Source organism: Nerophis lumbriciformis, linkage group LG05, assembly GCF_033978685.3.
Source record: "Nerophis lumbriciformis linkage group LG05, RoL_Nlum_v2.1, whole genome shotgun sequence".
Lineage (NCBI taxonomy): Eukaryota > Metazoa > Chordata > Actinopteri > Syngnathiformes > Syngnathidae > Nerophis > Nerophis lumbriciformis.
In genome coordinates this window covers 31,592,477-31,607,551 of record NC_084552.2, presented here as the reverse complement: position 1 = coordinate 31,607,551, position 15,075 = coordinate 31,592,477, and the positions used below count along the sequence as shown (strand labels likewise).

Here is a 15,075-nt window from a genome sequence, read left to right as displayed (position 1 = left end):
CAGAGGGTTGACAACTTCATATACTCGTCACCCACACAGGACCAGTAGTAAGTATAAAGTTAGGCGGAAACATCACAAACGGTAAATACATTTTGTGATGTTACCTACAAAATAAAATGTTACCCATTTTGAACAAATGCATATTTAGGTGTGTGAAAGCCACTTATATATTGTGGATTGGAGTGGAAGATAATATAAATATACAAAAAAAAGAGTCTAGCTGTACGACTGTGATTTATTAAAACAACAAAACATAATGTCGTAACCGGAAATGAGGCGCGCCCCTCTTTGTGCTTGACAACAGTAGTAAACAGGGTGAGCTAAGGAAGGCTCTGCCGGAACTCTGCAGCAGCCGCATCGGCTCTGACAATTTCAACATTGGGGTTTGGTCCAACATGGCGGCGCACGGATGGAAATACTGATGACAGTCCGAAAGATCGCCTCGATTTGTACGATGGTGAGCCTGCATCTTCGCTAATTCCTCGCTGCTGCTCGTACGTGAGCTAACACGAATTAGCTAACTGCTGTGCTAGCTAGCTAGCTCGCTAACCACACACATACATGGTTATAACCCCCAGTGAAAGGTTGTACAAAGTTGTGTGTTTTCAATAGATTGATACATTATATTGTGTAACAACAGGTGGAGTCGTTTACTTAAGCTCACTTTGTTTGACACTTTATTCATTGTGTACTGGTAGTTTGTTGATGCGAGAGCCTCAGTTAGCTACACTTGCTAACTGCTATATTGGGATTGGGCTAAAGTTCTCTGATCAGAAAAGGAATGTTCTAGGCTTTGCTACTGGCTGCATTGTTCACCACTAGCGAAATACAGTTCTGCACTAGCCTGGTGACATCATTAGCACTTCCTGTCAGTGTCATGGGATGTTGTCCTCCTGATGGAAGCCACTGTTTACACATGAAGGCTGGGATAGATGTTTTCGAATATAGGTGATCAACATGTGTTTTTATGGAGATGTCAAGGTTCATGTGGCTCACATTCTTCCCTTCCTTCACGAAGGCTTGAAGATTAACTTTTTACACACAATCATCACGTTGGAAATACTATGCAACTATGTTGCTTCCACTTGAAATCACAATTTAGCTGGTGGAGATAATTGTCCTGTGAGTTTATGAGGTGAGCTAGTAGCCAATCACAGGGCACATTCACATTCACACCAATAGACCATTTTAGAGCAGGTGTGTCCAAGCTTTTCCCACTGAGGGCCATCCATCCATCCATCCATGTTCTACCACTTGTCCCTTACGGGGTCACGGGAGGTGCTGGAGCCTATCTCAGCTGCATTCGGGCGGAGGGCCATTTTGATATTACTCATTTTCAAAACCAATAATATGTATTTAGACTTACTGTGTGTGTGTGTGTGTGTGTGTATCAATCAATCAATCAATGTTTATTTATATAGCCCTAAATCACAAGTGTCTCAAAGGGCTGCACAAGCCACAACGACATCCTCGGTACAAAGCCCACATAAGGGCAAGGAAAAACTCACCCCAGTGGGACGTCGATGTGAATGACTATGAGAAACTTTAGAGAGGACCGCATATGTGGGTACACCCCCCCCCCCCCCCCCCCCTCTAGGGGAGACCGAATGCAATGGATGTCGAGTGGGTCTGACATAATATTGTGAGAGTCCAGTCCATAGTGGATCCAACATAATAGTAAGAGTCCAGTCCATAGTGGGCCAGCAGGACACCATCCCGAGCGAGACGAGTCAGCAGCGCAGAGATGTTCCCAGCCGATGCACAGGCGAGCGGTCCACCCCGGGTCCCGACTCTGGACAGCCAGCACTTCATCCATGGCCACCGGACCTGTGCCCCCCCCCCCCCTCCACAAGGGAGAGGGGAGCAGAGGAGAAAAGAAAAGAAACGGCAGATCAACTGGTCTAAAAGGGGGGTCTATTTAAAGGCTAGAGTATACAAATGAGTTTTAAGATGGGACTTAAATGCTTCTACTGAGGTAGCTACTCTAACTGTTACCGGGAGGGCATTCCATAGTACTGGAGCCCGAATAGAAACCACTCTATAGCCCGCAGACTTTTTTTGGGCTCTGGGAATCACTAATAAGCCGGAGTTCTTTGAACGCAGATTTCTTGCCGGGACATATGGTACAATACAATCGACAAGATAGGACGGAGCTAGACCGTGTAGTATTTTATACGTAAGTAGTAAAACCTTAAAGTCACATCTTAAGTGCACAGGAAGCCAGTGCAGGTGAGCCAATATAGGCGTAATGTGATCAAACTTTCTTGTTCTTGTCAAAAGTCTAGCAGCCGCATTTTGTACCAATTGTAATCTTTTAATGCTAGACATAGGGAGACCCGAAAATAATACGTTACAGTAGTCGAGACGAGACGTAACGAACGCATGAATGTTCGAATTAGATAGAACGAACAAATTTTAGCGATATTACGGAGATGAAAGAAGGCCGTTTTAGTCACACATCACACTCTTAATGTGTGATGTGTGTATATATTAGGGTTGTGGGAAAAAATAGATTCGAATTCGAATCGCGATTCTCATGTAGTGCGATTCAGAATCGATTCTCATTTTTATAAAATCGATTTTTTTTTTAGCTATTATTATTTTTATTTGTAATTTTTATTTTTTTCATTAATCAATCCAACAAAACAATACACAGCATTACCATAACAATGCAATCCAATTCCAAAACCAAACCCGACCCAGCAACACTCAGAACTGCAATAAACAGAGCAATTGAGAGGAGACACAAACACGACACAGAACAAACCAAAAGTAGTGAAACAAAAATGAATATTATCAACAACAGTATCAATATTAGTTACAATTTCAACATAACAGTGATTAAAAATCCCTCATTGACATTATCATTAGACATTTATATATATATATATATATAAAAATAAAAAAAAGAATAGTGTCACAGTGGCTTACACTTGCATCGCATCTCATAAGCTTGACAACACACTGTGTCCAATATTAATATTAATACAAAAATAAAATAAGTCATATTTTTGGTTCATTTAATAGTTAAAACAAATTTACATTATTGCAATCAGTTGATAAAACATTGTCCTTTACAATTATAAAAGTGTTTTACAAAAATCTACTACTCTGCTTGCATGTTAGCAGACTGGGGTAGATCCTGATGAAATCCTATGTATTGAATGATTAGAGAATCGTTTTGAATCGGGAAAATATTGTTTTTGAATCGAGAATCGTGTTGAATTGAAAAAAAATCGATTTTGAATCGAATCGTGACCCCAAGAATCGATATTGAATCGAATCGTGGGACACCCAAAGATTCACAGCCCTAATATATAAATATATATATATATATACATACATACGAATGTGTATACAGTATATGTGTGTGTGTGTATGTGTCTGTATATACATATGTGTACGTATACATATATATATATATATATATATATATATATATATATATATATATATATATATATATATATACACATACACATATACACACAGTACAGGCCAAGAGTTTGGACACACCTTCTCATTTCAATGCGGCTTCTTTATTTTCATGCCTATTTACATTGTATATTGTCACTAAAGGCATCAAAACTATGACACCTGTGAAGTGAAAACCATTTCAGGTGACGAGCTCTTGAAGCTCATCTGGAGCAGTGGTCCCCAACCACAGGGCTGCGGCCCGGTACCGGTCCGTGGATCGATTGGTACCGGGCCGCACAAGAAATTAAAAAAATCTAGAGAATGCCAAGAGTGTGCAACACAGTAATCACAGCCAAAGGTGGCTATTTTGAAAAAAAAAAATAGAATATAAAACATGTTTTCAGTTATTTCACCTTTCATTCATAGTTTTGATGCCTTCAGTGACAATCTACACTGTAAATAGTCATGAAAATAAAGAACACGCAATGAATGAGAAGGTGTGTTCAACATTTTGGCCTGTCCTGTGTATATATGCATGCGTCATGCCCTTTATCAACGAAAACCCTGTTTAATGACAATAACACAAAATGCAATTGTGGAATATTTTATGTGAAATTAGTGGAGCCTTAAATAGGTCAATAACACAATTCACTTTAATTCAATATTATTACACTTAAAAAATCCCATTTAAATTATTGGAATCCAAAAGGGCCACTCAAAAAAGTGTTAAAAATAGGTCATATTTTTTTTTTTTTAAACTTTCAACGCATTAGTCTCCAGATCAACCTCAGATCTAACCGTTTGATTTTAAGTTTTTATTATTTGTTATGGTTTTTTGTTTTGTTGTATGCTCTTTTTATCAAACAAAACTGTGTTTGTTATATGGCAAACACAAAACAAATATGCAATATTATCCCCCACATTTTTCAAAGTAGAATATTTGATGTGACATCACTGGAGTCTTAAATTGGTCAATAATTCATACCACCATTGATTTTGATTTATTATTATTTTTTGAGCAATGACAGTTTTAAAGAAACAAACAGCCTGCATGGCAGCTTTGTTATATCAGCGTCACCATAACAACTTTTTCTCATTACATTTGACCCGTTTGCTCTTTTATTTCACCTTTTTTTGTTTTTTTGATGTTATTTTTTAGAATGTTACTACATAGGCCGTTACAAATTAGCTGTGGGTTGCACTTTGGACATCCCTGATTCAATGCTATCTCGGTTAGCACTAATATGCAATCTAATTTCTAAATAAGACCAAAGTCTAAATGCTTATGTTGCTCAAGTACTCATGTTGCGCCGTACTGGTCAGAGTCGGTTGGTTCTTGGGTATCTTTCAACAACTTCTGGAAGAAGCGATCACAATAATTGTCTTTTCTTTTTACTTCTCTTTGTTATGTGCATGCTTGTTTTGTGGAATGAGTAAGTTAGCTTTATAAAAAAAAAAAGGATATTTTGTCTTCGTGTAAATTTAGATGAAATAAAAACTAACCATTTGGGACTTCCCAGGAAGAATGTCAGAAATCCCGACGGGAGTTTTTCTTTTATGCAGAACAATTGAAGTGAATTGAATTATATTTATATAGCGCTTTTCTCTAGTGACTCAAAGCGCTTTACATTGTGAAACCCAATATCTAAGTTACATTTTTAAACCAGTGTGGGTGGCACTGGGAGCAGGTGGGTAAAGTATCTTGCCCAAGGACACAACGGCAGTGACTAGGATGGCAGATGCGAGGATCGAACCTGGAACTCTCAAGTTGCTGGCACGGCCACTCTACCAACCGAGCAATACCGCCCCAAGACAATGAAGAGTCTAATAATAATAATGATACCAGTATTACAAAAACGGTGCCAATTTATTTTAAAACTATATCACCTTATGACTTTGCAGGGTGGGTGTGTGTCCGTGTGTGTGAAAAAAAATCTCCCAGAGAATTGTCAACTCAATTCTTAGCAAGAAAGTCATTTACATTTTTTGCAGAATCATGCAGCACGACCACACACAAAAATGTTTCAACAGGGATTCGAATGCCGGATTGTGCTAACCAATATTCTTTTGTGCAGCCAAGTGTAATTGTTTCATAATTTAAAAAATAAGTCTGGTGTTCCTGAGTACTACTAGATGGAGGCCTCGTTCCACCAGTTTGAGAATAAGTGAAAGGGTTTGTACGGTTTGTTAAGAGACCACACAGGACGCATTCAGCGCTGGTTTGACAAAGCTAAATATTAGCTTGGCAAGTTTGTTCCCTTTGTTTGCCAGCCATTGCTCAGAATGACGACGTTTATGACTTGCAAATGTGAGCATGGCAGCACTTGTGTGTGACTCGGTAACAGCTGCTGACTTCAATCCACTATAATGAGCCATTTTAATGTGAGCATTGGAATGCTATCCCTTTTCTACCGCTCGTCCATCTCTGATGCTTCTAAATAAATCGCACATCTTCTCTTTCCATAGGGCGCCAATGCCTCTGCTTTGGAAAAGGAGATTGGACCGGAACAGTTTCCAGTTAACGAGCACTACTTTGGATTAGTCAATGTTAGTATCACTGGTGTTTTTTTATGAAGTGTCATGTCCTTTTTCTCCAAACATAACCACTTGACTTCTCTGTTTGTTTTGCAGTTTGGCAACACCTGCTACTGTAACTCGGTGCTACAGGCGCTCTACTTTTGTCGCCCGTTCAGGGAGAAGGTGTTGGCCTACAAGGTAAGGGAAGAAAGTGGGCATACAGTAAGGCTGTCTTCTCTGACTCTTGCTACGTTTGCCGCAGGTGCAGCCCCGCCGCAAGGAGTCGCTCCTCACCTGCCTGGCCGACTTGTTCAACAGCATTGCCACGCAGAAGAAGAAAGTCGGAGTCATTCCTCCCAAGAAATTCATTTCACGACTGAGAAAGGAAAATGGTCAGCGCCACACAGACAATTCACTTACGTTGGCCAGGGGTGTCCTCTCAACGTTTCTTACCTTCTCCATACAGAGCTGTTTGACAACTACATGCAGCAGGATGCCCACGAGTTCCTCAACTACCTCCTCAACACCATCGCCGACCTGCTGCAGGAGGAGAAGAGCCAGGAGCGACAGCAGAACGGCAAGCTGGTGCAGAACGGTGGAGGTGGTGGAAGCACCGGAGGGAGTGAGGTCGGAGGAGGAGAAGGCGATGGCGGGAAGGAGACGCAGCAGACGTGGGTCCACGAGATCTTCCAGGGAACGCTGACCAATGAAACGCGCTGCCTCAATTGTGAAGCTGTGAGTTACCTAATTACTGATTTGTGCTTCTCCGGTAAGGTATTTAAAGGGGAAGAGCTAGACATGCATTAGTGCGGTGGTTCTCAAGCTTTTTCCACCAAGTACCACCTCAGAAAACACTTGACTCTCCAAGTTCCACCACAATCACCAACATTAACATACAGTAGTGTAGTAGGCCCGAGTGTTCTTTAAAAACAAGGCAGAGGTTTTATTTAACAAGTATATTTAATATTTTTGGCCATGCAATGCACATACTTCAACAATAATACTCCAAATATAGTACCACAGTTAAATAATTACTGGATTAGTGAAAAAAGAATAGTCCTTTTGACACCCCCAACACTAGGCCTGGAGTCCATAGTACATAAATCAATTAATGCAACGATAAATTCAAATTAACTCAGTAACTTTCCTGGTAGCGAAAAATTGCCATGTCCGATTGTGTTGGTTTTCTTTGTCTCCAAACAGGGTTCACACTGTGCATTGCCCTCAGCAGCTGAGCGCCTTAGTCAATAGCAGATTTAAAGAAACAGAGTGAATCCTCTTGTCACCCATCCAAAATCTTTGTAACAAAACTTAGGCATAAATCGATGATTGCGCAGCCAAATATCCCAGTGTGGACTCTTTAACACACAACATATTTTCCAGCTGAGGCAACACTAAATTGGCCCTAGTGTGTGAATGTGAGTGTGAATGTTGTCAGTCTATCTGTGTTGGCCCTGCGATGAGGTGGCGACTTGTCCAGGGTGTACCCCGCCTTCCGCCCGATTGTAGCTGAGATAGGCTCCAGCACCCCCCACGACCCCGAAGGGAATAAGCGGTAGAAAATGGATGGATGGATGGAAAAAACTGCACGTCAAGGTGCTCAATATTTATTGAAGTACAACCTTTGCTAACAGAGATTGAGTGTGTATTTTATTTAAATTCTGGTTACTTATTTGGGCCCTGTGATGAGGTGGCGACTTGTCCAGGATGTAACCGGCCTTTTGCTTGAATGCAGCTGGGATAGGCTCAGTCACCACTGACTGAGCCTATCCCAGCCATCCATCCATCTTCTCTAAGCGGGAGAAGATGGATGGATGGCTGGGTTATTTATTTGGGATAATCAAAAATAATTCACCTTCCAATTTCAATGGTACAAAATACTAATGAGAAATAAAAGTTTATTGCGTTTGAATGGCTATTTTATTATTATTATTATTATTATTATTATCATTATTAAATATTATGAATACGTTGCTGCTCAATTTGTTCTCAAATTTGGTTACTTTCACACTGCAGGGTGGGATGTCCAATTCAGATTTTTTTGTCAAATACAATCTTTTTAGTGGCCGTAGACACTGCAGTGTTTACAGAAGTAAACATGACGTCAACTCGAGTCGGTCCCAGTGCTGGCGCATTTGTGGCGATTTCAATGATTTTGTGTAATCAAAGCAAACAAGATTAAGAAGGAACAGGACAGGTATTTTGGCTTTTGCAGTTTTTTGGGATAATTTGCTTCGATGTCTGCTTGAAGAGCGTGTCAGTGGGCGAGCAGTCGGAGGCAGGAGTGGTGGAAGTTTGACACGAGTTCCAAAAACATATTATTTTCACTTGCTAATATTATAATTAAGATGCTTATTGCTTTTTGATGACGTTCTGGTATGATGAATACGACCTGAGCGCGGCAGCGTTCACATTGAGGACTCATTGCATCGATATGTGATTTATATCCACATATGAAAGAGGTCTGCGTCGGATATGAAGCTTTTGGGTTTGCACTGTAAATCTGATACAGGTCGCAAATGGGCAAATAAATTGGAATTGACCTGCAGTGTGAACAAGGCCAATGATGTTGGTTATTGGCAATAATTTGTGGGACAATATATTGTTTCATCAGAATGTGTCAATTACCCAGGCCTAACTAACCATCGCTATTGTCTCTTGGTATTGTTCTAGGTTTCTTTGTTAGAGGGAGTTTTCCTTGCCTCTGTCACCAAAATGCTTGAGGTCCTTCAAAGTGTCAGACACCTTAAGATAACATTTGTTGTTGTAAATGGATGCCTACTTAGTTCCTGAGTGTGCCAACTGTGACAGTGTATTCTTTCTGGAATAGACCTGGGCAGATGATACATTTTTCTGGGCGATATATTGGCTCACAAATTATTGCTGATAAACAATATTATGAATATTATTTTGAGACCAAATTAGGCAGTAATGTAATCATAATACCATTATTATTGTTGGGACGATGTGGCTTAGATGGTAGAGCGGCCTGGCCAGAAGCAGCTTGAGGATTTCAGGTTTGATTCCAGCTTTCGCCATCTTAGTCACGGCTTGTGTCACCTTGGGCAAGACACTTCCGTGCCGCTCACACTAGTGTATGAATGTGAATGTTTGGTGGTGGTAGGGGCCTTAGGTGCAAGTCTACACCAGGGCAGCTGTGGCTACCAATGTAGCTCACCACCATCAACGTATGAATGATGGGTTCTCAGTTGCGCTACATAAATCTAATCCATTATTATTATTAATTAAAATATACAACATCAATACTACTACTACTACTACTAATAATAATAATAATGTAAGTAACCCTTTGTAATGCAATAAACCTTTTTTCTCATTAGTATTTTTTTACCATTGTTATCGGAAGGTCAAGAACATTACATTATCCTAAAAAAGGAACAAACTAAAAATAAAAAGGTAATTGTTAAAATTTCACTTTAATAATTATTTAACATCTTGAAATGCAATTTTTTTCCCCAGTTGTAAAAATTGGGTCAAGTGTTTTTTTTGTTGGCCATCACTTACAAATTCGCTATACTGGCTCTATTATCCACGTTAATAGGCTAATCTTGCTCATTCCCACAACAGGACATTTGTCTTTGTAATCCTTATGTTTCCTCCAAAGTGTCGTTAGTTTGTTGTGTTGCTCATGAGGTTGTGTTGCTGTCGGAAGCTAACCGTCCCGCCTCCACTCACAGAGACAAACGATTGTGGAGGACTGACAAGAGGGTTCACTCCCCTCATTTAATTCTGCTATTGAGAGAATGCGCTTGTGACAAAGTGTGCATTCTGCATGTGAGAGCGATGCACAGAGTGCACCCTCTTGCACCCTGTTTGGGAGCAAGAGACGAAGAAAGCAAACACACGAACATGGCAAGTTACTGTGTTTGTTTTTTTTATTTATGATTTGATTAATTGACTAATTGATATCTGAAACAGTTATAGATATCTGAAACAGTTATCCAATGTATGCATCATAGTGCTTGTAGCCAAAGCTAATTTACAACACTTGTCCCCAACAACAACAACACAGATCATCCATTACTATCTGTTATTTTGGCTTGGTAAGTCCCTCTTCTTCCGCTATGTAGCGGCTACACACATTGTGAATGCACTCAAAAGTGTGAAAGTGCGCTGTGATGTGACGCCAAGCGATGCATTGCAGGTGAGCAGTAAGGACGAGGACTTCCTGGACTTGTCGGTGGACGTGGAGCAGAACACCTCCATCACACACTGCCTCAGGTAGAGCCCGGGCAACAGCAAGTGTGCACCGTCAGAACCGCCATCTTGTAACATGAGCGTTCTCTCTTGGACGTGGCAGGGGTTTCAGCAACACGGAGACTCTGTGCAGCGAGTACAAATACTACTGCGAGCAGTGTCGCAGCAAGCAGGAAGCCCAGAAAAGGTAAGCCACGTCTTTCTGTGCTTGCGGTTATTAGTTGGTAAATGTTGCCATGGGTCAGGATGAGGGTGAAGAAGTTGCCCATGATCCTGGCGCTTCACCTCAAGCGCTTCAAGTACATGGACCAGCTGCACCGCTACACCAAACTATCCTACCGCGTGGTCTTCCCGCTGGAGCTCCGCCTCTTCAACACGTCGGGCGACGCCACCAACCCGGACCGCATGTACGACCTAGTGGCCGTGGTCGTGCACTGTGGCAGGTAAGGCCTTCCTTTGTCACCGTGGTCTCTTCTGAGAGTCTCATGTTCTGCCGTGTTCCCGCAGCGGACCCAACCGGGGCCACTACATCACCATCGTCAAGAGCCACGGCTTCTGGCTGCTGTTCGACGACGACATTGTGGAGGTGTGTTAACCGAGACCTTCTGGATCATTCTGCGGAACGTGCAGAAACACTGCTTCATCACAGCCTCGCCCTCTCTGACAGTTCCCGTACAAGTCGTTAGTCTTTCAGCACCGCAACAAAACACGTTCGTTTGACTCCAGCAGCAAATTAGAAGCAGTTGTCCAAATGCGTCATCGTGGCCTCTCTGGTGGTCCGGGAGTTACAGCTCAGCAGGGCCCTCGTGGATAAAGCTGGATCTGAACTGTGGCCGGCGAAATTTCTCAATATTTTAGTCAAGTGAAATGAGTGAATTTAGTGGACCAGTGGATAAGGCATCTTTAAAGTTCAATGGAAAGCAACAAGGACTCAATTCATATAAAAAAAAAATAGACCTGCTTTGAACTAATAAGTTAATCATATCACAGTAAACTTAGTGCTATATTATTTCACCTGAAATGTGTCAAATAATAATGTATAAATAATATGGCACAGTACAACAATCAACTCCGCATAACACAATAGTCGTCTTTAGTGCAACACTGCTCTTTCCTAGCAATAACACACTAGTGAAGGAAAATATTGATCACATTGTCACTTGCCCAGTGGCCTTGTGGTTAGAGGTCCGCCCTGAGATTGGTATGTCGTGAGTTCAAACCCCGGCCGAGTCATACCAAAGACTATAAAAATGGGACCCATTACCTCCCTGCTTGGCACTCAGCATCAAGGGTTGGAATTGGGGGTTAAATCACCACAATGATTCCCGAGCGCGTCCACTGCTGCTGCTCACTGCTCCCCTCACCTTCCAGGGAGTGGAACAAGGGGATGGGTCAAACGCAGAGAGTCATTTCACCACACTTAATGTGTGTGACTATCAGTGGTATTTTAACTTAACTTTAACTTCTCTGCAGAAAAATCACTTTTAGTGGTTTTTAGTGTTTTGATAATCGCTCCCACTGTTGACGGCGTGTTGTTCCCCATTGCGTCAAACAGGAAATGTGTTCTTATGTCCGATCTTCTGTTTCTCCGAGGCGTAGACATATTGTCGTGTAACTTCTTACGGTATTAGCAACTCTAGATGGTAACACAAGAACAGTCGTTCTGATTAGATCTCCCCTGTAAGTTTCCGAGCGCGTCCACCGCTGCTGCTCACTGCTCCCCTCACCTCGCAGGGGGTGGAACATGGGGATGAGTGAAATGCAGAGGATAATTTCACCACACCTAGTGTGTGTGTGTGACTATCGTTGGGACTTTTAACTTTAACTTAAGTTGCCCTCTCACACGCAGCTAAACTAGCTGTGATTGGATATCTTCCTCACTTCTTCCACATGTCTACAAAACTAAATGACTTTATTATGTCAACATTTTCGTCACTTTCTTTAGCCGAGGAAACTGTGCTAGTTTTTGTCAATGTGCATTTATTTTAGTTCCCATCTCCGAGTTCGGTTATTAGCAGGCAACATGTGGATCTGCATTAAAAGGGTAAACATTTTTTTTTGTTTTTCTGCAGAAAATCGACGCGCAGGCCATCGAAGAGTTCTACGGTCTGACGTCGGACATTTCCAAGAACTCTGAGTCGGGATACATCCTCTTCTACCAGTCCAGAGACTGAAGTGGCCTAGTGTTCGATCCCCAACTGGGTCCACTGGACAGAGCAGTGGGGCCAGCATCCCAGCCTTCGTTTCCCTTTGGCGGAGCTTTGCACTGGATCTCCACCCGTCACCGCGGCATCGAGAAAGACTAAGTCAACGCCGATTTGCGAGGTCGCCCTCAGCCACGTCTGCCGTGGTGCGCTTTTGAGGCCAACCGAACGCCTGATAAGACTTTTTTTTGTGTGTGTGTGTGTGTGCTTATGAAATTGTTTTAACATTTGCTTGCAGGGTTCCATTTAGTAACACGCTACACAGGTTAGCGGTCCAAAGTGTGTCCCGTGTAGTTGCCTTAGTTCACAGGTTAATTTCAACCCACATGCAGTCGCTCTGAATGTTTTCCTTGCTCAGCTTCTCATTTCTCGACGACACGTCCAAGCGCAGAGTGGCCGCAGCTGCAGCTCGTTGATGCTCAGCCTCCTCCCGCTGGAGTCGTTATCTCCGCCTCTGCTTGATTTCTTTGTACCAAATTATGTTTACACGCGAAGCTAAGTATTCCAACTGAACAAAAAAAAAAGCAGGCGCAGTCTTGCATCATTCAAAAAGCGCACATTCAATCAAGTTGCATCCATTGGTTGTAATTACAGTGTTTGAAAAAAAAAAAAAAAAGTATATTATTTAAATATTGATATTGTTATGAATGTTTCACTTTTTTACTTAGATGTCACTTGTTTTGGACATTCTACTAATGCTACTACTTGCAATATGTCTACCATTGTTGTGTAGGCAACTCTGAAATATGTGAGCTTATTTTTCATTTTGCTTTAATTTGGGGGAAGAGTGCGATGGGAGATGTTTGTGTGTACATAAATACAGATATTATTGGAATATAAAATAAATGCTTGCTTGAACTAATTAGCAGGATAGGATTGAGGGGATTAATTCATTTATGGTACAAATTGAATGACTAAGTTCACTGGTAAGTTCTGCTCCCCACAAATTGGGAGTCTTACGCTCGCTAACGTGGTGAATGCTGCCCCCTGGTGGTAAAAAGTAGTACATAGCAGCAGTTTGGGTTGCATTTGGCTGCTTTAAAGTCTTCCTCACAGTGGATACTTTATTGCAAATTCATTTTTCAGCCGCTTGTCCCTCTCGGGGTGGCTGGAGCCTATCCCAGCTGCACAGGCGGTAGGCGGGGTACACCCTGGACAAGTGGCCGCCTCATCGCAGATAGACAACATTCACACTCAAAACAAAAGTGAAACAAAATATCAAGGCTGCTACAATCAAGATAAAATGTGTAAAAAGACATTATGTACACAGGATGCCTATGTAGAACATGGCCAATGCAATTTTACAGGTCAAACATAAAAGCAGGTTTTGAAGCATAATTTGACCTTTAACCTCTGACCCTTTCCCCCTTCCATCCATCATACCACTGTCTCCGAACTCGACCCTTTACCCGTGAAGAAGTCCCAGAAGCTGGCAGAGGGTGAGGCCTTGCCCTCCTCAGCAGGCGTCTGCCTCACCCAAATGTTACTCTCCGTAGACCCACCGCTTCCTGCGCCGCCCAGCATGGAGCCCCTGTGCTCGCCCCCTGTGAACGAGTCGTGCAGACTGGCGGCGGAGCAGAAGGAGGGATTCTGGACCAGGCTCAGCAGGTTGTGGTGGGAGTGGAATTGACGCATGTGGTGGATGGATTTACCCGGCCGGATATCACCTGGAGTGGAAAGGAAGAGGGGCAGAGTTTGGATCAGGTTTGGAAAACTACATTTTCAGTGGACCAACGTTTTAAAGCACATAAAGAGGGAGATAAAGCTGCGTGTATAACACTTTAAATGCAGCTACTGCCATCCAGGAATCAGGGGGCGGGGGGACTGCATCAGGAGTTTGCCTACAGCCACATATGTTATTGGCTATATTGTTATAATCCGGTGATTATTAGAACTAACAGTAGTAGTAAACATTTTACTGCCCTGCTGGATGCTGACCACACTGGTTTTAATATACAACAATTCTTCTCAAAAAAAGAGGAGAAATATAATCTTAGAGAGAAATGTAATTTAAAACATTTGTATGCACGTACAAAACTTAAGACCTTCAGTATATCAGTATGTGGAATTAAATTATGGAATGGATTAAGCAAAGCAATCAAACAATGTACTAATATGATCCACTTCAAGAAACTCTTCAAACTTAAAGTGTTTACAAAGTATAAAGAAGAACCATGATAAACATTCTGAATTTATTTAACTCATCCATTCTTTCACTCACAAAATAATCTTACTTATCTCAACATATGAAATGTAACTTACTTCACCAATTATTATTTATTTACTTATTTTTATTGTGATTACTTATGGAGTATATTGTGAATAAATTGACAACAGGAAGTGAACAAAAGTTTTAGCAACTGTTATGTAAAAGAAAAGGGGTAGGATTAAATTAGCTCTGCTTCTTCCTACTCCTTTTCGAACATGTTGAAAAGAGAAACTGGAGATTGTGATATATCATGTTGTATGATTGCATGTTCGAAATAAACTCAAACTCAAACTCAAACACAAGAGTCATGATAGGGTACTTCAAACATGTGGAGTTAAACTACCAAACCAGTGAAGTTGGCACGTTGTGTAAATCGTAAATAAAAACAGAATACAATGATTTTCAAATCCTTTTCAACTTATATTCAAGGACAAGATATGTAATGTTCGAACTGAGAAACTTCTTTTTTTTTTTGCAAGCAATCATTAACTTAGAATTTAATGGCTGCAA

General features: G+C 41.5%; 2 protein-coding genes across 6 annotated transcripts in view; one reads left to right on the top strand and one right to left on the bottom strand.

Annotated features, from left to right (window-relative positions):
• Positions 1 to 178: 178 nt before the first annotated feature.
• usp12b (ubiquitin specific peptidase 12b) lies at positions 179 to 13,236 on the top strand. Its single transcript, XM_061960880.2, has 10 exons — positions 179 to 457; positions 5,884 to 5,964; positions 6,049 to 6,132; positions 6,197 to 6,326; positions 6,401 to 6,669; positions 10,100 to 10,176; positions 10,256 to 10,339; positions 10,398 to 10,595; positions 10,660 to 10,738; positions 12,225 to 13,236. Exons 1-10 carry the CDS (start codon positions 410 to 412, stop codon positions 12,324 to 12,326), a joined length of 1,152 nt encoding a protein of 383 aa, XP_061816864.1. The 5' UTR covers positions 179 to 409; the 3' UTR covers positions 12,327 to 13,236.
• A 143-nt stretch (positions 13,237 to 13,379) lies between these two features.
• The window catches only part of arhgap36 (Rho GTPase activating protein 36), a 66,401-nt gene continuing 64,705 nt past the window's right edge, over positions 13,380 to 15,075 (bottom strand). For all 5 annotated transcript variants that reach the window (XM_061960875.2, XM_061960877.2, XM_061960876.2 and 2 more), the window contains one exon: positions 13,380 to 14,023. In XM_061960875.2, the coding sequence (XP_061816859.1) occupies positions 13,734 to 14,023 (290 nt within the window). In that variant the 3' untranslated portion in view covers positions 13,380 to 13,733. The remainder of the gene's footprint in view (positions 14,024 to 15,075) is intronic.